The sequence below is a fragment of the Pygocentrus nattereri genome, chromosome 1 (genome assembly GCF_015220715.1).
Source record: "Pygocentrus nattereri isolate fPygNat1 chromosome 1, fPygNat1.pri, whole genome shotgun sequence".
Taxonomy (NCBI): Eukaryota; Metazoa; Chordata; class Actinopteri; order Characiformes; family Serrasalmidae; genus Pygocentrus; species Pygocentrus nattereri.
Window position 1 is genome coordinate 42,066,304 of NC_051211.1, and position 26,296 is coordinate 42,092,599.

The window sequence follows — 26,296 nt, forward strand, 5'->3', positions numbered from 1 at the left end:
ATTCCATATGAAACAGACCATGTTTACTTCACTGATTAAGAGAAATAAATATCTGCAGTAGAAAGAGTTAAATGGTCAATTCAGTCGACAGTTTCAACTGCAAGTGTCAGTGTTCCACAGAGGCGAGGTTTACGACACACCAGGCATTCCATGCATCTAAATACACACACACGCACACACACACAGTCGCGCACGCACACACACACACACACACACACACAGACGCACACACACAGACGCACACTTCTCCAGTCACAATCAACTGCAAAAAATCACAATATTAATCAACATAACTGTCAGTTCAAAAAACAACACAGTTGTCTGTTGAATCTAAAACCTCTGAAATGTTTTCTTCATGTGTACAAATGTTGGAAAAAAGGTATTGGTCCTACACAGCTGTTCTTTTTTTTCCATTTGTTCCTGTATGTTTCCATACTCTATATTTTTTTTTTTCTTTTAAAACTCTTCTGAAAAAAATCAAGCACAAATGTGACACAGCCGGACATGCCACACTGAGATACCATACCATTATTCACAGAAGAATCAAAATGTAACTTAGGAAAATTCTCTTAATACTGTTAATGAAACTAACTCGTCTTCACAAACCTCACTAAGCATGGCGTAACGAGGCTCTGTACAGTCTGATCTCCATAATATCTCTCTCACCCACTCTCTCACACACACAAACAAACAGACCCACTCTCTCACACTCAATCCAAAGCTACAGTGGAGATCTAGTACGATTTTTTTACAGTCGCTGACGATGCATTAGAATAATTAGCTCTCAAAAGGAAAAAAAATAAAAAAAACATACAAGCAATTCAGTCCAAGCAGAAAATATTTCACTGAGGAAAAGGAAAAGGAGGATGAGGATGAAAAAGCTAGGTCTGGTCTTTAGTCCTTTTTTTTTCTTTTTCTTTTTGCCGAGGTCACATGACTACTGCTGGTCCAGTGTTTTCGATCCCCTCTCACAGCTTGTATTTCTTTCCCCCTCTTTGCTCCACAACGTCGGTTGGAAATGAAAAGGCAAGTCCAAACCTAGCCACGAATTATTCAACTGCCTCCAAAACAGTCTTCATGTTGGAGCTTTCTCACTATTTTGAAGACTAGCCTGGAAGTAGCCCTCAGAAGAACTCCACGGCTCACTGAAAGACTGGAGGAAGGTCTCCCCTCTGAGCTTGGGGTCATTTGAAATGTTATGGTGAGGTTGCAGATTGGAATGGAGCGGGAAGTTTCTGTACAGCTTCCACAAAATCTGTAGGAACGAAGCTTCTCTACATAAAATTAAAAAAAGAATGCAACTGAAAATTAGGACAATAAAAAAAAAAAAAGACTTAAAGGCATTCCATCTCTGTAAAACCAACGCAATGACAAAAGACATCTGCAAATGTCAACATTACTGAGTTATTTTATAAAAAAAAAAAAAAAAAAAAACTTGCCGACAGTACTAACGTGTCCGTAGCAACAACAAAGGTCGGCTAAGAGTGGGGAAGTTAAAAGGAGACAGTAGTCAATTAGCAGCAAAAAATTAACAAGCCCACGGACCTCTTCAATAAATATACACACTCACAGGTATATACACACCCCACCACACAGTCTAGTCTCCTGACCCACCCATGAGGGAAGCAGAGAGGAATCAGGGGCATTGGTGAGTTTAATCACTGAAACTGGCTGCATGCTGGACACAGGAGGATGGGAAAGAGATGATGTGACCAGTCCCCTTCACCCACCATTCACGTCCACACACACTCTCTAAAGAGGTTGGGGGGAGGCTAGTCAGTTACTCTACAAAAGACGGTCACTGAGCAAAAGCCATCATCCTGATCCACTGTGTGTGCTTGTGTGTCTGTGTGTGCTTGTACGAGTGTGTTCATGAGAGTGAGTGCACAGGTGAGCAAAGCTTAGAACAGCATACTCTGTCTTCTGCTCTTGCTGTTTCCTGTAGGGACAGAAAGAAGGGCACTCAGTTGTTGTAGTTAAATGACCAGACATAAAAATCTGTTCAACTGCTCTTCTACAGCATTGCTATGACTTAACTTCTACAAAAAAAGTAAGACTTTGAGGGGCAAAAAAATTGTCCTTGACACCACCTTCTGGACAAGCAAACACACTGCAGTAGATTGTTGAGTTTGTGTCCTGTGGATATACAGGGCATAAAAGTCTAAAACCACTAGTTAAAACGCTTTTATTTAGCTTTTTTTTATTTTTGATACAGAATGTTACATTACATATTATATCAGCACAGGTTTGAGTGAATTTCAGAATTTCTTAATATTTAGTACTGTATGTCTCACTTTTTTTTTTTTAAACAAAGCATACACTCAGGCAGGCATGCACTCCATGTTTGTGCAAAAGCCTCTGATGAGTAGATCAATTTAGCCTGAAAGTTGTCTGAACATGAGCTTTAACAGAAGTGATGAGACTCAAAAGGCCTTAACATGGGCAATGTCTTTAATTTGCTTCAATTTGAATCTTAAATCATTTCCATCTTAAATCACTTCATCATTTTACTTCTCAAAACCTCTCTTAATTTTACAATTTTATAAAACTTTGTTGCGTATTTCAAGGTATAAATCAAAACATCCCAGGGGACATACCTGCTATCACCATGACAGCTTCAGTTAGGGCTGAATTTAAGACAATAGTTATTACAGAACCCTATGTTCCCAATCTTATCCTAACTCCAGGTAAGAAAAGATTATTACAGAAGCATCCTGACCAGACTGAAATTCCTAAGTACTGTCCTAACTAGTTCTAGTTTAGTGCACTTTAGTTTTGGTCTAACCTTTTTTACACTAGGAATGGCAGCTGTCCAGCTAACACATTTTTAACATCATTTTGATTACATGTTTACATTCCAGCTGTGTGCACACTGTCAGTTGCTTGGTAAAAGAGTAGGTTAACATTTCCTAACTTGAGATAAGATGCTGTAAGACAAGATAAAATACCTAAATTAAGACAAGACTTGCTTCTGAAATGTCAGATCTTAACTTAAGATGAAATGTGATCTCAGACTTTTATATACATATATACACAGAACTGTGCAAAAGTCTTAGGTATCTGAGAAAATGGTATGCAAAGCCATTTATCTGGTCAATAAGCATTTGTTGCATTAGAATAAATACAAATAAACAAATGAGAAATATACTGTGATTATTTTCACTATTTCCAATTCTCTCCCAGTTTTAGTTTTTGGTGATAGCCCTTGTGGTTGTGTATTGTATTTATTTGTTTTTACTTAAGAAAGCACCAATTTCACCAAGACAAAATCTTTGTACATAAAAAGACATTTTGCCAATAAATGATTCCATACAGAAGCTATCAAGTCATACACAAAAACACACAATACACACACACCTGTCTCTGGGTAGGAAGAGTTCCGATAACCAGGGTCTCGCTGAAGCTGCACCTCTTTCAGTGTGAACATAGATATACCTGCAGGATCACAGCACATTGTATGAGAGAGGGGTTGCAGGTGCTGCATATTTAACATCAGACTGTGTGTAAAGGGTGAGAGAGAGAGAGAGTGTGTGTGTGTATTGTTTACTCACTCTCAGGCAGTGTGTGAACACGCATTCCCAGGCTCTTAAAGTAGGAGTGTTTCATTGAATCATCAGCAGAAATTCGTTTCTTGGACTCATACTGGGGAGAAAACAGATCAAATAAGCAATCTTGGAAGAAGACTGCCAGGCCAGACAGCAGCAGAAATCACTGATCTGAGGGTGTATGACAAAAGTGTGGGCAGTTTGTGTGGCAACAGCACTGAGAAGTTGCACTCACCCTAAGAAAGGACAACAACAATTCAATTCCTTCAGCGTCCAGCCTGAGAGAGAGAGAGAGAGAGAGAGAGAGAGAGAGAGAGAGAGAGAGAGAGAGAGAGAGAGAGAGAGACAAAACCATCAAATTAGAGTGGCAAATGAGAGGAAGGAAGAGGAAAGCTCAAAAATTCCACAGGATATCCTGACTTACTGGCAGAAGCACACATGCACACACATAGGTCATGGTCGCCAGCAGTGCGCAGTAAAATAACCAGGAATAGGGACAAACATTTAAAGCAAAGACTCACTTATGTTTCATAATATACTTTGCCTTGTCAGTATAAGGGGGAATTAATATTTCTGTTATGAGTTTCAGGGTCATAAATTAAGGCTTACACTGCTGCTTTTAATTTAGCACAATTACAAAAAAAATACACAATAATTGCACTAAATATTAATTGGAACTTCAAAAGCACAATGATCAACTTATTTCCATAATTTCGTAATTATGATCTTTTTACCCTTTTTTGTAAAGGAGAAACATGCTTGATCTCCCCCGGTCAAATTACTAGGTAACACATGCTCTACTTACATACAACATTTTTCTGGAAATTTTAGTGCACAATTCATATTACATCGTTCATTTCATGTATCTCTCCCTACTGGTCGCTCCCTCTGTAACAAACTGAAGTAACATTAACTCTGGCTGCAACTGACTTCTCAGCAAGAGACAACTGTGTTTTCAGTGAAATATGACTGAAACATACCAGACTTACACTAACCTGTATGTTATGTTATCTACACTAGATGGAAATAATATGTTAAAGAAGATTTTCAACTGTTATACCAGATAAACCAGTTTATCACCCACTAATATCTCCCATCCTGGTAACCGATACCGGTAATCTTTTTAATTCAACACACACGCACATGCACACGCACATGCACACACATACCTGGGGGCATGGTTGATGAAGGGCTGCGGTTTGTATTTAGGGAAGTTGTAAGATTTGAATTCCTCAATAGATGAGATTCCTGGCCAGTTGTCCTCTGTTGGTGTACCTAAGCAAGCAAACCACAGATATTTAGTACTTGCTCTATTAATTGCCGTTTATTTAAAAAAATGCAAATTACTCCTGTAGCAACATCCAACAATCATTATGTTAATGCAATACTATAAGCTGACTGATGCAGTGCTAACAAATATAAAATTCAGTACAAAAAAAAAATCTTAAAAAGTATAAAACCATACAAAAATGGTGAGCTGATGTTTGCAAAAGGACTACTGGCCATTGCTCTATCATTGATCAATGATGAATTGGTTTATTGGTATGACAGGAAATAGCTAAAATTATGTGCACTATTGAGCATGCAGGTTATGCAACTGATCAAAGATTTATGTATAATATATATATATATATATATATATATATATATATATATATATATATATATATATATATATTTTTTTTTTTTTTTTTTTTTTTTTGCATAAAATGGTGGAGTTAAGTACTAAAATGAAAGAATTAAGTACGTGTTTATGCAGAGGAATGACAAGCTAGAGTGAATTAGACCAAGCTTAATCGGGGGTCTTGCCTAAGAAGTTTTAAAATCTACCTATAGACCTGTATAGATCTGCTTATATTAAAACGGCAATATCTTTTTAGAACATATGGCCCATATATATTCACACCTGAGTTATATTAATATAATACATTTGCTTTTGAGTTTTCAAGTTTGTTTAAACTGCTGTACATTCCAAAGTCAACAATTTCTTTGGATGCCTTTCTTGACTTAGCACACTTTCTCTGTGTAACTGTTTGGTTTGAGCTGTGTGAGTCAGCATTAGAAGGGTGCCGTTTGTTTTTAGAGCAGGTGAAAACCAACGTTGAGCTCTAAATAGCACATGACATCACCTGGCAGACGAATGTCTCTGTGTGTGTGTGTGTGTGTGTGTGTGTGTGTGTGTGTGTGTGTGTGTGTGTGTGTGTGTGTGTGTGTGTGTGTGTGTGTGTGTGTGTGTGTGGTAACGTCTGGAAGATCAAGGCTCTGTATTGCCAAATTTAGCTTCAGATACAAAGAGCTTGTACACTATTCAGGCTTTGCTTACCGAGTAGCCTGAAGATGAGATGCAGTTCATCTTCCACTGTGGACCCTGGAAACAGTGGCCGTCCAGCAGCCATCTCATAGAATATACACCCAACCCCCCTGTGTAGATAAATGTGCGTCACATACTTGTAACCCATTGACCACTATGCCTAAAAGTCTCTCCATTTATTGCTGCACTGAGAGAAGCCTAAGGAAACTCATTCTTTTTCAGTCGCATTATGCGAGACATACACATTTTCAGAGCCGTATAACATTGCTTTTTTTGTTGAAAAACAATAGGTGTAGTGCTTAGTATTCCTATGAATACATAAACATTTTAGAGAACCACTACGATCCAAACTAATTCAATTTTGCATTCTACAGTACATATATCAAAACCCTGTAAGCCAATGTAACCCCCCCCATTTAATGACAAGTGGTACTCTAAGGGTACTCAGAATGAGATCTAGTTACATTACATACATTATAGTTTAGAATGTTACTTCACTTTATAGTGAAGTATAGTTTAGAAAGTTACCACTTTGAGAATACAAGCTTTTGTCATATTACCAATTACCCATCAAAGTACATTTATGCTAGCACATTTTGCACAACAGATGTCACTGCTGAGCTCATACAGACACACTCACTCACCACATGTCAATCTGTGTGGAGTACTCTGAGGATCCCAGCAGTACATCTGGAGGTCTGTACCACAGAGTCACCACCTCATTCGAGTATGTTTTAGTAGGGACAGATTTCGCCCGGGCTAGACCTACAACACAGAAGGGAATAAATTTAATAATCCAAAAACAACAACTTCTGTCTTCAAAAACAATCATGTACACATATTCTGAAGATAAAAGTCATTCCTCTCATTCTGCTCATCTTGAGCCTTACAAAACCCAGCATACCAAAGTCAGCCAGCTTGAGCTCTCCTCTCTCATTGATGAGCAAGTTTTGTGGCTTCAGGTCCCTGTGCAGAACTTTACGCCTGTGGCAGTAAGCCAACCCTCGCAAGATTTGAAACAGGAATATCTGGAAAGCAAAAAAAAAAAAGGTTATTAAACTAATAGCTATTTTAAGCTTCAAAGACTCTTGACCCAAGCCTTACCACTAGATTAACTTGTGGTGATAAATGAGAGATGTCACATTTGTAGCATTATTAGCAGTGTGCACTTATGAAACATCATAAACAAACTAAAATGTTCAAATGCACCCACACTGTTCTGGCAACCATAAAGGCATTTATCACACTGGATAGGTGCATGTGGGTGAGTATACCTTGACATTGTGCATGCTCATGATGTTCCCACAGTCATCCATATACTGTTTCAGGTCCTTATCCTGCAAGAAATGGCATTTGTTAGACAGCAAAACACTATAAACCACTGTGCTTGGAAGGCTATAGAGTGGAAGAGGTTCTCTTACCAGGTACTCGAAGACAAGTGTGAGGGATTTGTCAGTGTGGACAATGTCATGAAGAGTAACAATGTTGGCGTGTTTCAGATCCTTCAGTAAAGACACTGAAACAGAGGGAAAGAGGGAAAAAAAGCACTCACATGCTGTGTAGAGGCCATTTTGGCATTAGTATAGATTATGTGCCTTGTGATCATAAGCAAGGGAAAGCCATTATGGCTTAACAGGTAGTAGCTAAAGGCCTAGACTAATTTAAGTGAATGAAGAGATATTTTATTAATTTATATGTGTGAAGGGACCTGTAGACCTGTCACTGATGTTCATGTTGCAGAAATAAAAAAAAAAAAAAGAAAACAATTTTTAAAAATGAGGTTTTACAATACTTTGGATGTATTTTCTGTAGTTCCTGAAACATGACTTGTTACTTTTAAAGCTTGATTTTAATATTTGGTTAATACGTAAAAGAAGCAAAGCCTCAATTAGCAGGTTTGCCTGTTAGCATGTACATTACACTTTTCTCACACTTTCACAGAAAAAGAACCTCAAAAAGGCCAACAAGCTTTGATTCACATAAATCTGTGTATGAGTGCAGCTAGCTGTGTGTGAGAGGAAAGGGTAACCCCATCATCAACTGACATGTCTCACAGTACAGTAGAAAACCTGCAAAATGAGTAAACACATTTGGACAATCTTACATGTATTAACATGAACACTGATGGAAAAGAACAGAAATAACCGATAATTAATTATTTTTCCCACTGGTCCAAAAACACGAGTGAAAGAGAGTAAATTAAGTGCCAGGAGTGACGATGTCATGTCCATAAAGAAGGAAGGTTGCCTGCAGCAGGCTAACTAGCTGATTTGTTGAGATTACAGCACAACATTATTTATAATAACTTCTAAAATGACATTTATTAATAACAATTGAAAATTTTCATAGGGTGATATCTACAAATGTTGAAAAGGTTCATAAATACAATAACAGATTAACTTAAATCTGTTAAATTCTGCTCTGATATAAACAGAACCAGTCAAATATTCAAATATATTTTGTCAGTTTTGGCCTTTTAGAGATTTTAGACCTTTTAATGCCATTACTTGTTCTCTGATTGAGATATCTTAAAAATCAGTAACATGCTTGTGAGTGAGAACATAAGCTCAAAAAATTCACCATGTGAACGGTTTTTTCAAGGTGCCATGTATTTTGCTACAGAAAGGGGATTTTTGTCTTTGCTTAACTTGCCATAGAGTGCATAAGTGAAAAGGTGAGTAACTGTATGGCATGTGTAACTGGTACATTTGTTGGCCACTGACATGAAAACATGGGTGCTTACTTGCAACTTCATTTGGTATGATCAATGTTTATTGGCAAGTCTTCTCTTTTTATTGAACTATGCCAAAGGTCTAGACCTGAACTGCAAAGTTACAGACTTGGCTTCTTAAAAATTAACAGATCATACAGAGGGAAACCAAGAAGGAGATATAAAAACACTCAAAAGAAGAAGGTTTCATTACCTTCTCTAATGGCGGTGCACGGCGCTCCTTCCTCATGCTCTAATCGAATCTCTTTCAAAGCCACCAGGTTGTCTGTCAGTTTGCTCCGGCCTTTGAAAACTGTGGCGTATGTGCCCTAAAAATAGAGACAGGTTTTAACTCAGGCTACCAGTAGATATCACAAAGGACTATGACGACAGAATTGCAAGTATTTTGTGTTTGTATGGATACTGAGTTCAACAACTTTATTTGCAAGAACTTTAGTTCATGGATGGATGTTCAATTCAATAACTTTATTTGCAATAACTTCAGTTTATGGATGCAAGCTCAATAACTCCATAAGAATCACTTACCTCTCCAAGTTTGTCCAGTTTTATGTAGGTCTCCAGTTTCCCAAAGCCAATTTCTGACTGAAGACCGAGAAAGAGAGTGAGAGTTTATCAGTAATGAGACATCGCTGCAGTTGCTGTTAAACAAGCCTGCACACACTGAACAGACCTTATCACATCCAAACATGTGTTTAGAGTGTGGTCAATGGCTCTGATATCTTGATATCTGCAGACAATTTCTCTTCCCAGACAAAAGGCATTAATCATAAACACACAAGCTTCCAAAAAAGGAGACAGCACCAGGGGGCGCTAAAACACAAACATGAACAGACAAATTCTCTCTTTTGCTTCGTTTCTCTCTCTCTCTCTCTCTCTCTCTCTCTCTCTCTCTCTCTCACACACACACACACACACACACACGAGGTGGGCTGGTAACGACAGAGACGGATCACGGCCAAGAACAATGGATGCCAAGAAAACGCAGACACCAGAGTAGGGAGCCTTTCACATGCAAAACCTGCTAGGTACAAAAAGAACAGTGTGTGTTCAGGGACAACGCAGCACTAGAACATGCTGCCCTCTTTCACACTGGTGTTAACTGACTTCATGCCCAGTTGTAGTGTGTAAGCGAAAAGAAAAGAGTAGGACTCTAGAGTGTATTTCCCAAATCTACCAGTTAATAAGCCTGGTATAACAGTCCTAATAAGTCAAAAACACTTTGGGTTCTTTTAAGTCATTGTTCTCAAACAGGCCTTCAGAGAACCACATATGGTCCATATTTTTTAAATATCCTAATCCGTTAGGAGTTGATATCAAGCAACCATAGGCCCCTGAGGTTCAGTTTGAAAAACACTTCCCGAAGCTTTAAAAGGATGTTTCTTTCTTTGGAGGGAGTGAAGAACATTTTAAGTTTAAAAACCTCCTAATAACCAAAGTTGTATACGAATTTAAGGCTTTCCCTTGAACCATACATCTACTTAGGAACAACATGTTTTAAGAGTGTATTCTCAGTGTTACATAAAGTATCAGTGCCTTTTCAACATGATGAATAATCAAATACAAATACAAACTGCTTTTCAGGCTACACTACATTAGCAGTGAATCAGAGATGTTAATCTGCAATATTTTTAATATTAATTAAATTAATATAAGTCCAATAAAATCTGGGTGTTCAGACAAAGACATGTATTTAAATTTATTGTTTACATATCTAGCATATTACATATAAAGCTTGGTATACTTTAGGAAAATAATTTGTGTGCTGGTTTTGGTTTGTAAGACCACTCCTCCTTTTTTATTCCCCACAAATCAGAATGCATCATCTCACAATACTCCATTTCAAAAAGGGTGAAGAAGCAGAGGCACAATAGGCAGTATGAATATTTATGAGACCGCTGGCGGTCCTCCACAGCTTTAGAGAAATTTTATTGTGAAGTACAAAGAAGAGTACAAAAACCCTGATTTCTCAGCCCTGAGACACTCCGTGGAACGCAAGTCAGCTATTTAATATAGGTGATTTTGAAGAGGATACTAGACAAATCTGCAGGAAAATAAATTTAAAGACTATGTAATTAAAAGACTATGTAATTAAACATCTTCATCTATATGAAAGTCTGTGACTTTGTAGAAACAATAAGCATCTATTTAAACCAGGCATGAAAATTGATTTAAAAAAAAAAAAAAAAAAAGATATATTCCCCAGTGTTCCTCTTAGATACATCTGACGTTCCTGACCCACTTACACCGGAGGTTTTCATAAGGCTGTGAATATCATTATTATGGGGGGCCACTGGAAGAAGCTCAACTTATCCCACAGGCTAACTGATTTTATTCAAGTGCATGAAATCAATTTTAAAGTGAGTAAGTCATATCCTCCATTTCTTATTCCTATACAGCAGAAAAAAAAACCAAACAACTAAAACACTAAAACACGAAAACGATCCTACAAGAGGTGCTGGTAAACATAAAATTTTATGAATTAAATAATTCATAAATTTTTTATGAATTAAATCAGTAAGTCAACTAGGTCTCATACGTAATAATATACTACATTACTGAATTATTCATTCATTCATTCATTCATTCATTCTATTCTTGACCATGGTATCACACAACTGCATCAGAACGTTTTTTTTTTGTTGTTTTTTTTTAATGAATATCAGTCCAATCAACTACAGACATGGGGGAGAAAAAAAAAGTCTAAATGACAGAATCTTTTATAGCGGAAACCAGGCAACTGTGCTTAACCACATCACTCTCAGCTGTACTACTTTCTCACAATCTCATCACAGCAGATATTTGCTGCGCACAGCAAATCTCACTCATAATTCGTGAACTGCTGGTGGGGGTGGGTGGGTGTGTGTGTGTCTCACACACACACACACACACACACACACACACACATATATACACACACACACACACACACACACACACACACACACATATATATATATATACATACATACATACATACATACACACACACACACACACACACACACACACACACACACACACACACACTGCTCAAAAAAATAAAGGGAACACTTAAACAACACAATATAACTCCAAGTAAACATCAATGTGAGCTACGGCAAGAAGGTTTGCTGTGTCTGTCAGCGTAGTGTCTAGAGGCTGGAGGCGCTACCAGGAGACAGGCCAGTACACCAGGAGACATGTATGAGGGCAACAACCCAGCAGCACGACCACTACCTTCGCCTTTATGCTAGGAGGAACAGGAGGAGCACTGCCAGAGCCCTGCAAAATGACCTCCAGCAGGCCACAAATGTGCATATGTCCATGAGGATGGTATGAGGGCCCGACGTCCACAGATGGGGGTTGTGCTCACAGCCCAACACCGTGCAGGACGCTTGGCATTTGCCAGAGAACACCAGGATTGGCAAATTCGCCACTGGCGCCCTGTGCTCTTCACAGATGAAAGCAGGTTCACAGTGAGCACATGTGACAGACGTGACAGAGTCTGGAGACGCCGTGGAGAGCAATCTGCTGCCTGCAACATCCTTCAGCATGACCGGTTTGGCAGTGGGTCAGTAATGGTGTGGGGTGGCATTTCTTTGGAGGGCCGCACAGCCCTCCATGTGCTCGCCAGAGGTAGCCTGACTGCCATTAGGTACCGAGATGAGATCCTCAGACCCCTTGTGAGACCATATGCTGGTGTTGGCCCTGGGTTCCTCCTAATGCAGGACAATGCTAGACCTCATGTGGCTGGAGTGTGTCAGCAGTTCCTGCAAGATGAAGGCATTGAAGCTATGGACTGGCCCGCCCGTTCCCCAGACCGGAATCCGATTGAGCATATCTGGGACATCATGTCTCGCTCCATCCACCAACGCCACGTTCCACCACAGACTGTCCAGGAGTTGGTGGATGCTTTAGTCCAGGTCTGGGAGGAGATCCCTCAGGAGACCATCCGCCACCTCGTCAGGAGCATGCCCAGGCGTTGTAGGGAGGTCATACAGGCACGTGGAGGCCACACACAATACTGAGCCTCATTTTGACTTGTTTTAAGGACAAGTTGGATCAGCCTGTAGTGTGTTTTTCCACTTTAATTTTGTGTGTGACTCCAAATCCAGGCCGCCATTGGTTAATAAGTTTGATTTCCATTGATGATTTTTGTGTGATTTTGTTGTCAGCTCATTCAACTTTGTAGAGAACAAAGTATTCCATGAAAATATTTCATTCATTCAGATCTAGGACGTGTTATTTGAGTGTTCCCTTTATTTTTTGAGCAGCACTTTATTAGGTACACATGTTTAATTGCTTGTTAACACAAATAACTAATCAGCCAATCACATGGCCGCAACTCAATGCATTTAGGCATGTAGAGGTGGTCAAGATGACTTGCGGAAGTGCAAACCGAGCATCAGAATGGGAAAGAAAGGTGATTTAAGTGACTTTGAACGTGACCTGGTTGTTGTTGTCAGACGGGCTGGTCTGAGTATTTCAGAAACTAATGATCAATTGGGATTTTCATGCACAGCCCTCTCTTAGGTTTACAGAGAAAGGTCCGAAAAAGAGAAAACATCCAATGAGCGGCAGTTGTGTGGACAAAAAATGCCTTGTTGATGTGAGAGGTCAGAGGAGAATGGGCAGACTGGTTCCAGATGATAGAAAGGCAACAGTAACTCAAATAACCACTTGTTACAACCAAGGAACGCAGAACACCATCTCTGAATGCACAACACATCGAACCTTGAATAAGATGGGCTACAGCAGCAGAAGACCACACCGGGTGCCACTCCTGTCACCTAAGAACAGGAAACTGAGACTACAATTCACAAGGGCTCACCGAAATTGGACAACAGAAGATTGGAAAAATGTTGCCTGGTCTGACAAGTCTCCATTTCAGCTGCGACATTCAGATGGTAGGGTCAGAATTTGGCATTAACAACATCAAAGCATGGATCCATCCTGAGCTGTATCAAAGGTTCAGGCTGGTGGTGGTGGTGTAATGGTGTGGGGGATATTCTCTTGGCACACTTTGAGCCCCTTAGTACCAATTGAGCATCGTTTAAATGCCACAGCCTACCTGAGTATTGTTGCTGACCATGTCCATCGCTTTATGACCACAGTGTACCCATCTGCTGATGGCTACATCATAATCATCATAGATGTGCAGCCATCACATCTGCAGCAACTGCGTGATGCTATCATGTCAATATGGACCAAAATCTCTGAGGAATGTTTCCAAAACCTTGTTGAAAGTATGCCACAAAGAATTAAGGCAGTATTGAAGGCAAAAGGAGGTCCAACATTTTACCTAATAAAGTGGCTGGTGAGTGTATATATGTATGTGTAAATTGTCCAATATATATAAGTATATAAACAGAGACACCATGAACAGAATTGAAAAATCAAGCCCAAATATTCATTGCAGATTTATCAATAAACAAAAATGTATTAATTTGTTTATTTTAATCAATTAATTGAGTTTAATCAAGTGATAGATTAAAAATAATTTTGTCAGAGATTTTGGTCCACAGACTGTGTGAAGTAAGGCCAGCCAGTAAAGGCAGTCTTATATTAAGGGAACCTGGGGAAACTACAAACCACATGGAGAGCACCGTGAAAATCAAGTGCCGCCACAAGTTAATAGATGTATGACTCATAGTCGTGCCACTGGTTTGGCATAAAACCTCTCCAAAGTAGCATGCTACATCATGACCTCTTATATGAAATAAGAGATTTGTTCTGACAGATACTCCCCAGTCTACAATGTGTGGGTTGCTATGCAACTTGCTGCTGTGCTGTGTTCAATTACAGGGAAGGGAATGGAAACCAGTATTAAAAAAAAAAAAAAAAAAAAAACCCTTAATAAAAACTCAGCTAACACGGAAAAGTGTGCTGCTTATCCATTGTAATATTGTTTTCTTGTTCATTAAAAAAACTGGATAATGTGTGTTCATGAGCAATTGGACTGTCAAGTGGGCTGAAACAAGTAAATTAGAATTTTCTGGCACAATGTTGGGTAGTTGTGTCAATATTTTTTGCAAATCTTCTTTTCGGATTATATGGAACTCCATCATAGGCAAATGGTAAAAATCTTTAAAGGGGATATCCTGACGCTTGGGATTTTACAAGCAAAGCATCCACATCTCAGTCTCAGACTCAAAAAACCAAACATAAACTGAAACTTGGAAAATACAGCAGTGAGTACACCTAGCGCTATGTCTCAAATGTTGACTTATTTTGGCAGCATTAAGAGTAGATCAGGTTAAATTATTCTAAAGACATTTCCGATGTATATTCTTCCAAATTTCCATTATTACATGACCTACCCTTTGCATGTTGAGCCTGATTACATGGTGTGACATTATGGACAAGGAGGATTTTCAAACACTTCACTGAGGTCTACTGAGGTCTCTACTGCCCTTTCGGTAGCACGATACTTCTATTCTCACAGTCACAAAACAACATATGATGTAGCAGTATTGTAGTAATTACAGAACAATCCATAGCAGCTACAGGATAATAAGTCTTGACCTCTTTAAATCTAAGCTTAGTATTCAAGTAATCTTAATATCTGGAAAATTAACTACAGCTAAGAAGTTAAAATGAGCCAAATTATTTTGGAACAGTATGGAATTGTCAAAAGAAAAATACCATCTTTCCACTGCAGCAAATGCTTGGGAACCAATCTGAGAAGAGAGGTTGTATGTCTTTCAGTTGGTGTATATATTGTAGGATACTATGACTGAATGTGGTTGTAACCCAATAATGATGCTTTAAGAGTACAATAATGCACATACAGGGGCACACATCCATCCCATCTGTGTGGATAAACACTCGCACTCACCAGAGAGGCCCTACGTGAGCGACGGCTGAGAGGCTGGTCAAAGGGGGGACTGCTCAGCTGCAGTTTCTCCAGGTACCCATCAGGAATCCGAATATCAGCAGGTAGAGATAGACGTTTATTCAGGTCCTAAGCACATACAAACACACAGATAAGAGAGTTCGTTTCTAAACTGAGTAGTGCATACTCTAGTTTCTTTGCAAACCATTAGTCTAGAACACTGATGTCCATCAGTTGTTTCTACCACCATCTCTTTTACAACAAAAATTTGACTGAAGACTAAGGCATCATCAATACTCATTCAAAGTGACAAAATGACCTTTCAGGACCTCTCATGTTTTCAGGAACACAGGCCCCATTTTTACAAATGTGTGCTCAATGATATCTTACATAAATATCTACTTGCAGAATCTGCAGTTACACAATCTAAACAGCAGAGGGCAAAAACCTCAACACATGCAACTGGCAATCACTCTTTAGTGAGATCAGAAAGAATGTCAAGAAGTAATGCACTGATAGAATGCACAAGACTGCACAAAGATAATGAATTTAGGACAAATGTGTGTGCATTTGTGTATATTTGGCTGCTGGATACAAAAAAAAAAAAAAAAATTGTGGGCAAAATTCTGATAACTGAAAACATTGGCCGATATACATTTATATTTAGGTTTTACATTTTAATTTTATAATCCAACAGTTGTAGTTAAACAGTGCTTTATTGGCTGATATAATTTTTAGATATATCGAATAAGCACACTTTTTAACCTCAAAAAAAAAAAAATGCACAGTCTTAAAATAAATCTATTAAAGCCCTACACCACTACTCAAAATGCTTTTTCTATCTTGTTTGTAAACCACTTATTGCTCTTATATCATTCTTAGCCAGTTAAAAAAAAAATTTGGGTGAGTGTTTTATAACATGTCATTCTCATGCAAAAAGGAGACTGTACATTCATATCCTAAATTAATATTAGCAACATGTCATCTGCGATATTAATGACCCATACCAATAACACTGATTCATATAGTGATTATTTCCTATAAATTAAGCTTCAGGCCTGTTATTTAAGCGAACAAGATCAGCATATCCACTTTTTCTGGCTCAAGGCTTGAATGCTGTTATTTATTGCCTGTAGGTTGTGTTGCGTCTTAGGTTGTTTTTGATTGGTCTAACACATCTAAAGGCAATTTACTTAAGTAATGTATTTATTTGTTTACACTACCTGCGCTTGTCTCCCTGCTCCCAAATGAAAGACATCATTATTTTGATGACATTGCAGTAAAGGGTCTGTTACCCTGCACAAAATTATTATGAACCATCTGTGGTTATTCTGGGTAACATGCATAAATGGGCACATGCCTACACAACACACACACGCATACACACAACACACACACAGTTTCTGGTTGCATGGATGAATGTTTCTCAATATCTTTTAATAACAAGCAGCCTACAATTTGTTGTTTTTAAAAGAGGATTACGGCCAATGCTCTTCGCATTAAATGAACTGAAACCTCAAAAAGATACCAGGTGGGTGTCATCTTTTCTTGAGACCTCCTCGTTTATCCATCTGCCTGTGCTGTTATATTTTTTGTGTGCAAAAGCTCAAAAGCACAAAGTTCACCTCCATGGATATGCGTCGATGTGTCCTGGTCCGGAGACACACTCCAGTGGGTGACTGGACCTCATCCGAAGATGTTCCTGATGCCTGGTCACTCTCCCCATCTGATCCCATCTTTAAATTCTCATGGACTATATCTAGACAGGGAAGAAATGCTGAATTACAATATTATCAAATAAACTTTTACACAAAAATCCGCTTTCAAAAGTATGAGAAATGTGTATCTTCAACCTCTTCTAAATTTAGGCAGTGTTTTAAGACAGGTTGCCAGTTGTCCACCAAATGGCTGCTTGATGTTTAATTCCACAAATATAATATTATGCAAAAGACAGACCAGCCTTTCATTTTGTTAATTTCTGGTTAAAACAGTTATCACATCCATGTTATGCATTTTTCAGCACCAGAGAAAAAGGTGGAATATATATTTAATAGACAATTATACATCATCAACAAAATATAATACTTTTTTTTTCTTCAGTATTTTCTTAGTATGTGTACACGCTTTGCCTTACAGTTTTATTGTTTTCAGGAGGCATGTTTTCAATTAGAAGAAGAGGTGTTTTTCCACACCTCCACAGTAGTACAGTCTTAGAAGTTGGTTGTATTTTCATGAGCCAAGTAATCCCAATAACAAATATAAACTCATCAGTCAAAACCTTACTCCACATCTCATGGTCTTCCTACAGTCATCATTTATGCCCATTGCTACGAATCAATTTATCAATAGTGCTTTTGGGATTTTATCTGAGTAGTTTTACTAGCTCCTCTCTGAGAAAGAGAGTGAGTGTACGCATTGGAAAAAAGCACATGTACTTCCTCCCTAACCTCGGCATTTCAGTGAAAGACCTTATTCATGCCTCAGTATTACTCCAACACATATTCAAATGTGGACATGCCTACTGTTATACGACACACACACACACACACACACACACACACACACACACACACGCATTCATTGCACTGTATGAGCTGTTGGTAACCTTGTCTACTCTTTTCATAATCCAGTGCATAGCTCAAATAATAACATTCATCCTGATGCTGTAACTGTCAAATAAATGATGCATTAAAACCATTAAGATCCACTACTATTCATAGGAACATAATCCGTATGCAGGATAAGAGGGAGGATGGAACTTTGTGAACTTATGTGTGTGTGTGATGTTTATGTACTTAAGCCCACACTCTTACATAAAAGTATGATCCAACTTATCGGCACTGACCCACGGGACAAATTATGATGTAATCAGGGTTTTAGAGTTCTAGCACACACACACACACACACACACACACACACGCAGAAATTAAGAGAGGGCTAACTCTTTCATCCTGTGGTATGGGACTGAGAGGGAACGAGTGTGGAAGAGGCAACAGTGCTGCTGATGAAACAAGACAAGACAGAGTAAGGGTGGGTGATACTTGGAAGGATGACACTTCATGATATTACCAAGATATGTGACATACACTCACCGGCCATTTTATTGGGTACACATGTTCAATTGCTGGTTAACACAAATAGCTAATCAGCCAATCACATGGCCGCAACTCAATGCATTTAGGCATGTAGAATGTGGTCAAGACAACTTGCTGAAGTGCAGACCGAGCAACAAAATGGGGAAGAAAGGGGATTTAAGTGGCTTTGAACGTGACATGGTTGTTGGTGCCAGACGGGCTGGTCTGCGTATATCAATGATCTACTGGGATTTTCACACACAACCATCACTAGAGTTTACAGAGAATGGCCTGAAAAAGGGAAAACATCCAGTGAGTGGCAGTTCTGTGGACGAAAATGCCTTGTTGATGTAAGAGGTCAGAGGAGAATGGGCAGACTGGTTTGTGATGATAGAAAGGCAACAGCAACTCCAATAACCAACCAAAATCTCTGAGGAATGTTTCCAACACCTTGTTGAAAGTATGTCATGAAGAATTAAGGCAGTTCTGAAGGCAAAAGGGGTCCCAACCTTTTACTAGCAAGGTAAAAAAAGTGTACCTAATAAAGTGGCCAGTGAGTGTATACCACAACAATTCACTTTCCTGAGGTCTGTTAGAATAGAAGAGTCAATGCACTAGAAAAACAGTAGAGCCACACTTAAAAATGCCAACTACAAGAATCTTTTATTTCCTAAACAAGACCAGTTATACTTTATCCAAGTTTTGAACTCTATCTCCAGACAACACGGTAAAATCTTACACAGTTGCGTCACATAGGTGCTGTGTTCAAACCTTTTTTAAATGAAGCATGCAGCTGGGGCTAAATATTTACTTCTTAGTTTTACCATTAATATAGCTTGAACTATGGTTATTGTGCATAGATATATGCCAATAATCCATCATAGGTTATACAGTGATATTCAACACATGATACTGCTATCACAAACACCTCGAAACACTGCTTATTAGGAGATTATTATGATACGCAGGGCAGCTCTACTTTCACAAGCTCCAACTACACTGTCATACCATTCTATGCTTTATGTGATGTTAGTAGAGTTGTTTTAGTGAGTTCTTGGTCTGAGCACCTTCACAGCTCATGTTAATGGTCAAAGTGCTAATGTCTATTGCGCATTCAAATGCATTAATTAGTGTACCAAAAACTCTAGGGTAAACTAAAGACTTGAAGGCTAAAAAAAAAACCAAAAAAAAAAACAAAGGGATTCCAGTAATGAATGAAGACAGTTGTGCCATTACATAAACACGTCATCAGGGAAGTTCTTTTTTCATAGGCATAAATCCCCAAAATATAGAACCACCAACACATCACTTCTACACAAAAATCTTTCTCAGAACCCTACATGTATGAATCTGTATTATCTTATACATGTAACAAAAACTACATGTAGTACATGTTGTGGGTTAGACAAGGCACACCACTTCACATTGTTCCTACTAATTTGTTCATCAAAACAACAGCCATGCAGTTGGTCAAATGTTCTTTAAGAACAGACGATACTCAAGATATGCTTAGATTATTGTGATACCAATATCATATCGTCATATCTCCCTAACTGAGAGCAAAGCCACAAGTGAGACCTGGAGTGAAAGGTGTGGTAGCTATAAACCTGGGCTGTAGTTTTATAAGGGGCTGTGCTAGGGAGAGGCCCTTTGTGACCACCACCCCCATGTAAGACATCTACAGCCTTTCATCTGACTGAGGAAGTAAAGTGTGCCTAACCGCAGGGCCAACAATTACAGCATCCAGCTGCCTCCGCTCCTCTCCCATTACCCCCAGAGGGGAAGGGAGGAGACGTGAGGAGAGAGGAAAGGAAAAAAAGAGATGACAAGAGAACAGTCCATCACCATGAAGCCAAGTGTTCAATAGGAAGTGTTCGAATAACATTCATGCATAGAGTCACATCAGTGAAGCCGAAGTAGTGAGGAAGGGGTAAGAGACAGAGCGCATGGATAGGGGTGGCCTGTGACCAATATATTTGAAGAGATCTGAAAAAAAAAAAAAAAAAAAATATATATATATATATATATATATATATATATATATATATATATATATATAAATTATTTGTAGAGGTGAGCAATATGGCAATATGGTAAAAATATATTGTTGTGATACTTCAAGAAATTCTCACATACAAGATTCTCATATACAAGATATGTTATGATATTTATTTGTTCAGACACATGGTCAGTTGGAACAGAGAATGAAAAACCAGTAGTGCTACATTTTAAAAATGCTATCAATACCATGAACACAATGATCTGTATTCAGTATTTGGCACTAAATGCAGTTAAATGAGCCTAATTTTCATACTGCACAGACCTACACAGAGATGTGAATTATTATTTGATTAATTGTTAACCGACAAGCAACTGCTTGGCCAATAGTACCTCTTAAAGTGTTAACGATAAATTTCATTTTATTTCATTTCCAATAGAAAAAAGTTCCTACTTGAATATGCCAGCACAGCCATATAAACTTTCTAGTATCAGTGGCCTACTGTACTGACCCATGCTGGCTTACTGAAGGTGTTAGAGGCATGACTCGTGAGTGAGGACAAGATGGATTTACAGCTGAGATTAATTCAACAGGCAGCCTTAAGCGCTTATGAGATACCATAATAAACTGCGGGAGCTCTGTTCAGAAGTGTCCAAACATTAATTTTGTAAAATTGCAAAAAAGGAATTTTTGGTGGAGGATTCCCTGGATGTCCTGCCCCCACAAAATCTGAAGAGCTGGTATGCCCCTGCTGAGAGAGGCAATCGGTTGCTGTGTCAAATCTTTAGAGACAACTTAAATCTTATCAAACGTCTTTTTCTCTCTTCCACTGTATCTCTCTCTCTCATCAACATTCTGTCACTATTATACTGTCCAATGTGATCTTTCTTTTCTTTTGAAAAGAAGAAGCTCCTCCTTATCCTCTTTTTGGTCTCTCTAGAAATGCAAGGCAGGCATAAGACTATGCTCCACTTTCTCAAGTGCACGGAAAATACTGCAAAACTGAAAGTGGGTCAAACTCATGGCCAAACCCTGCACAAATCCAAAACCTTCAGTCTCGCACAAGCAAACTGATCTACCACAGATATTTAACCCATCTCTCTTTTAGACACACACAAAGTCTGCAGCTTACGTCAACAGTGACAGATGAGAGAATGTGTGTACATAGAAGACGGACATGTCTGGACGTGTGCATGTCTTCGGTAAGCAGGTCTGTGGGTATGGGAACCACACAACAACACGTATTACAAGCAGCAGGACGGAACTGTCAGAGCAGTGACACACACTTCCCGCTGCTTCACCTCCTAGCAACCTTCTTCTGACTCACTTCCTGCCATCGTGACCATGCTCACTCCATGCATGAACACCCCCACATGAACCAGACAAAACATCTCTTCAGCTACAGAGGCACAAGGTAAAGTAGCTTTCAGCAAGACAAAGTTCTATTAGCCTAGGGTTTTGCATTTTAACTCAAACTAAGAACTTTTTATACATTTTGCTATCCGTCCCATACTGTCTTACAATTTAGTGCTGAACACCACTGTCTTGTTTAACTGCAATATGTGTAGTCCATATTATGGTCCTTTTCACTGTGTGGGTCAGTAAACAGCACAGGCCACGTCTTATACATTATATGGTATGTGAATATACTTCTAATTATTGAGTTCAGGTGTTTCAGCCACATGCATTGCTAAGATCAAGTACACAATCCCTGGTGATGCTACAGCCATCCGTGGCCGGGAGTCCAAGAGAGCACACTTGACCTCGCCCTCTGGGTAGGTAGGATGGCCCCCCACTTCTCCCCCTACCACTCAGTGTGATGCTAGTCAACACAGGCGGCTGTTAGCTGACGTAACAAAACTGGCATGTTCAGCTGTCCAATGATGTCACGTGAGTGACAGTTTGAAAAGATGCGGTGGCGCTTCGCAGGTCTCGGAGGAAGCCTGTGCTGGTCCTCGCCCTCTTAGTGCTGGTTTTATCACGTGATTCGGGGGGAGTCTTGACTAGTGGGCGGAATTGGAGACGACTAAATTGAGGAGAAAAGGAATTGGAGACAACTAAATTGGCGAGAAAACTGGCAAAAAATAAATAAATAAATAAATAAAAATCAAGCACACAGCCATGTAATTTCCATAAATAAACCTAGGCAGTGAAATGTTTCACACTGCAGAGCTCAGTGACTTTAAACATGGCTTTTTCCACAAGTCAGTCTGTGAAGCTTCTGCCCTGGTAGGCCCAGTCAACTTTAAGTGCTATTATTGCGAAATGGAACCATCAAGGTGCAACAACAGCTCAGCCACAAAGCGGTAGACCACACAAACTCACAGAGCAGGACCAGAGTGTGTTGAAGCACCTAGAGCATAAAAATCATCCATCCTCTGTTGCATCACTCAGTACCAGAACAAGAACTGTGCATCAGCATGAGCTTTTCATAAAGCTCATAAAGCTTGGGTGTCCAAAATACACAGTGTCCACAGTAAATTTTGGAGAAGTGAGCATAATGGTCTGGGCTTTTTTTTTTTAACTATGCTCCTTAGGTCCAGTGAGGGGTGTGATACTAATGCTACAGCATACAAAGACATACCAGAAAATCAAACGCTTTGAACTTTGTGGTTAGGAGAAGGCCTTTTCAGATTCCAGCATAACTGTGCAAGGTCCATAAAGACATGGTTTTAAGGCTTATTGTAGAGGAACTCAAACTCGCTGAACACCTCATGACCTCAACCACATTCAACAACTTTGAGATCAACTGGAAAACCAACTGAAAGCCCGGCCTTGTCCAAAATCAGTGCCTGACCTCATATAGCTCATTACAGGTGAAAAGTTTTATTTGTTAATTTGTTAGTTTTATTTTGGCTACAGAGTACATGTTGCAGCATGCTGCTGGTGAAACATTATTTTGTTCAACTGTGTACCTAGAGTGCTGAGCAAAACAGCACTGAGCTCCAAGACACCATTTGAGAAAAAAATATTATACACATACATTATATATATATATATATATATATATATATATATATATATATATATATATATATATATATATATATATATATATATATACACACACACACACACACACACACACACACACACACACACACACATATTTCACACATGTGTGTACATACATACATACACACACACACTGGGGCAAAAAAGTATTTAGTTTTCATCATAGGTACACTTCAACTATGAGAGAAATATGAGAAAAAAAATCCAGAAAGATCTATCAAAGTAACAAAATCCACACACTTAAGATAAGTAAATAAGTAGTCCATTGATGACATCTCTGATATCATTCATCATGAGCTTACAAAGGTTATAAACAAATTAATTCTCCCTCATGTGACCCTAACCTGGTTCCTACTTCACTCCTCAAGATGGTTTTTGATTGTGTTCATCATCGTAACTACTGTAAACTTTTCTCTGTCTGCAGATGCTTTTAAAACTGCCCTGGTGAAGCCCCTACTGAAACAGAATAGCATAGATTCTTTCGTCCTAAAAAAGAAATTGGTCAAAAAAAATTAAGAAAAGTCTTAAAGTTACCTCCAAACAATTAAATGCATATTTAATATAAAAAAAAAAGTTATGTGAGTTCCAATATTTTTTATTCTAACCATAGTACTAAGACAGCATTATCTCATGTTGTGAATGGCCTCAGGCTTAGCACTGATGCAAAAATCCGTCTACTTTGGTCCTACTGGATCTCAGTGCAGCTTTTGATACCACTGATCACAAGATTCTAATACTCTGCCTTGAATACTGGGTGGGTAGGCTTCTCAGGTACAGTTTTAGAAAGGTTTAAATCATATGTAACACAGACTATTTGTCGACCTCATAAAATCATATTTAACACAGAATTCTTTTTTTAACTGGGAAATCATTCAGCAAAAACATTTACATTTTTGTGGAGTGTCATAGGGTTCAGTTTTAGGGCCCTTGGTCTTGTCTTCTCTTCTTACTTTTAGCTGATCTTATTAGGAAACATAATTTTCTTATCTATGCTGATGACACGCAATAACATGTTTCAATTCCTTTTGATGATCAAGACACTGTAGACAGGCTTACCAGCTGTGTACCAGATATTTTTCACAAGTCGTCACAAATTTTCTTACAACTTAAAAAACTGAAATACTGATACTTGTTACATAAACTTACAGAAAAATTCTTTGAGAAGTTCGGTTCTTTAGCTTCGTATACCATACCTGAAGTATGAAACCTGTGTGGAATCTTAGATTCTGAGCTCTGTTTTAACTCACATGTAAACACAGTAAATGTAGCTTTTTATCAATATTGCTAAATTTCAGCCTCAGAATGACACAGAGAAACTTCTTAAGGCATTTGTTACAGGCAGATTTGATTACTGTAATGCTCTCCTTACTAGGCCTCCTAAGAAAATACATCCACTACAACTAGTACAAAATGCAGCAGCATGGATCCTAACAAAAATTTTTAAAAAAAGAGCACTCATATCACTGTTGTATTACCATGGGCTCATGCTGACTGAACTGCCTACCTTGCTCATTCAGAATAAATTTTTAAATTTTAAATTTTAATTTTAAATTCTGCTTCTAGTTTTTAAGGCTCTAAATGACCTTACAGTTCCCGCTTACATCACAAAATGTCTGTTTATTTTCTAACACGTGATCTTAGATCTGTAGATAGTGGCCTTCTGCAAATTCCCTCTGTAAAATACAGAAAATGTGGAGAGGCATCTTTCAGTTATCATGCTTCTAAACTGTGGAACTCCATTCCACCTATTAGTCAAGCTCAGTTCACACATTTCAAAAACATTTGAAAATGTCTCTCTTTAACTTGGTGTTCAGTTAAAATTCCACATCTTTTTGGTATGTCTTTTTCACTTAATCTGTCACTGTCCTGTCTATTACTGTAAGATATTATCACCCTTCTGTCAAGCACTTTAAACTGCCACTTGTATGAAAAGTGCTCTATAAATATATAATAATAATAATTATTATAATTATTATAATAATAATAATTATTATTATTATTATTGCCATGGCCTTGCACTGACTGACCGAGGCCAAGGTCATGTGATTGGCTTACCCAGTCTGCTGCCATTACGAGGCATAGCCATGAAGGAGCCCAGACTACCTCCAATGACACTGTGAGGCCGGCGGAGAGGAGGCTTCTTAAAGGAGCCGGTGTACTGGTGCAGGAACGAGTGCATACTGTGAGACGAGGGTGGCCGGCCATTTCTCACTATGGGCTCTGAAACAAACAAACAAACAAACAAAAATAAAAACATGCCTCAGACACAATGATCAAAGCACATGCAATAAGTCACTGGTACCCTTTGACATACCAGCACTATAGTGCAAGTTTGAGTCATAATATGACGAGAATGACATTTTTAACCTTTGTGTTTGTAAGACTCTTAAATGTACCACCAGGCACAGTCAGTGCAACATGTCATCTGCAAATATTTGGAGAAAAAGTGCGCAAACACCTCATTGAAATAGCTGGATGCCGTGATCTTCGGGCCCTCAGGGGGCAGCGCATTTAAAAACAGACATGATTCTGTGGTGGAAATCACTGCATGGGCTCTGGTAGACTTTTGAAAAACCATCGTCTGTGAACTGTCACTGCATCCACCAAGCCACAAGTGGAGAAGCGTCCCGTGGTCCAACTAATCAAAATATGATTTTATTTTATTTTATTTTTTTTGGGGGGGGGGGGGGGGGGGGGGGGGGTCATGGACACTGCATCTTCGGCATCCTCAAGACCATCTGGTTTGTTATCAGCACACAGTTCAAAATTCCAGCATCTGGGATGGTACAGGTGTACATTAGTGAACA

At 38.8% G+C, this 26,296-nt stretch overlaps 1 protein-coding gene across 1 annotated transcript in view; it reads right to left on the minus strand.

Annotated features, from left to right (window-relative positions):
• Nucleotide 1: 1 nt before the first annotated feature.
• The window catches only part of cdk17 (cyclin-dependent kinase 17), a 70,006-nt gene continuing 43,711 nt past the window's right edge, over nt 2-26,296 (minus strand). Inside the window, exons 3-17 of the mRNA XM_017683313.2 lie at nt 25,545-25,709; nt 17,027-17,160; nt 15,405-15,530; nt 9,113-9,169; nt 8,781-8,895; nt 7,278-7,372; nt 7,131-7,193; nt 6,761-6,884; nt 6,501-6,621; nt 5,869-5,966; nt 4,715-4,820; nt 3,781-3,823; nt 3,552-3,642; nt 3,358-3,435; nt 2-1,939 (exon numbers count right to left, since the gene is read on the minus strand). Of these exons, the coding sequence (XP_017538802.1) occupies nt 1,902-1,939; nt 3,358-3,435; nt 3,552-3,642; nt 3,781-3,823; nt 4,715-4,820; nt 5,869-5,966; nt 6,501-6,621; nt 6,761-6,884; nt 7,131-7,193; nt 7,278-7,372; nt 8,781-8,895; nt 9,113-9,169; nt 15,405-15,530; nt 17,027-17,160; nt 25,545-25,709 (1,454 nt within the window). The 3' untranslated portion in view covers nt 2-1,901. The remainder of the gene's footprint in view (nt 1,940-3,357; nt 3,436-3,551; nt 3,643-3,780; nt 3,824-4,714; nt 4,821-5,868; nt 5,967-6,500; nt 6,622-6,760; nt 6,885-7,130; nt 7,194-7,277; nt 7,373-8,780; nt 8,896-9,112; nt 9,170-15,404; nt 15,531-17,026; nt 17,161-25,544; nt 25,710-26,296) is intronic.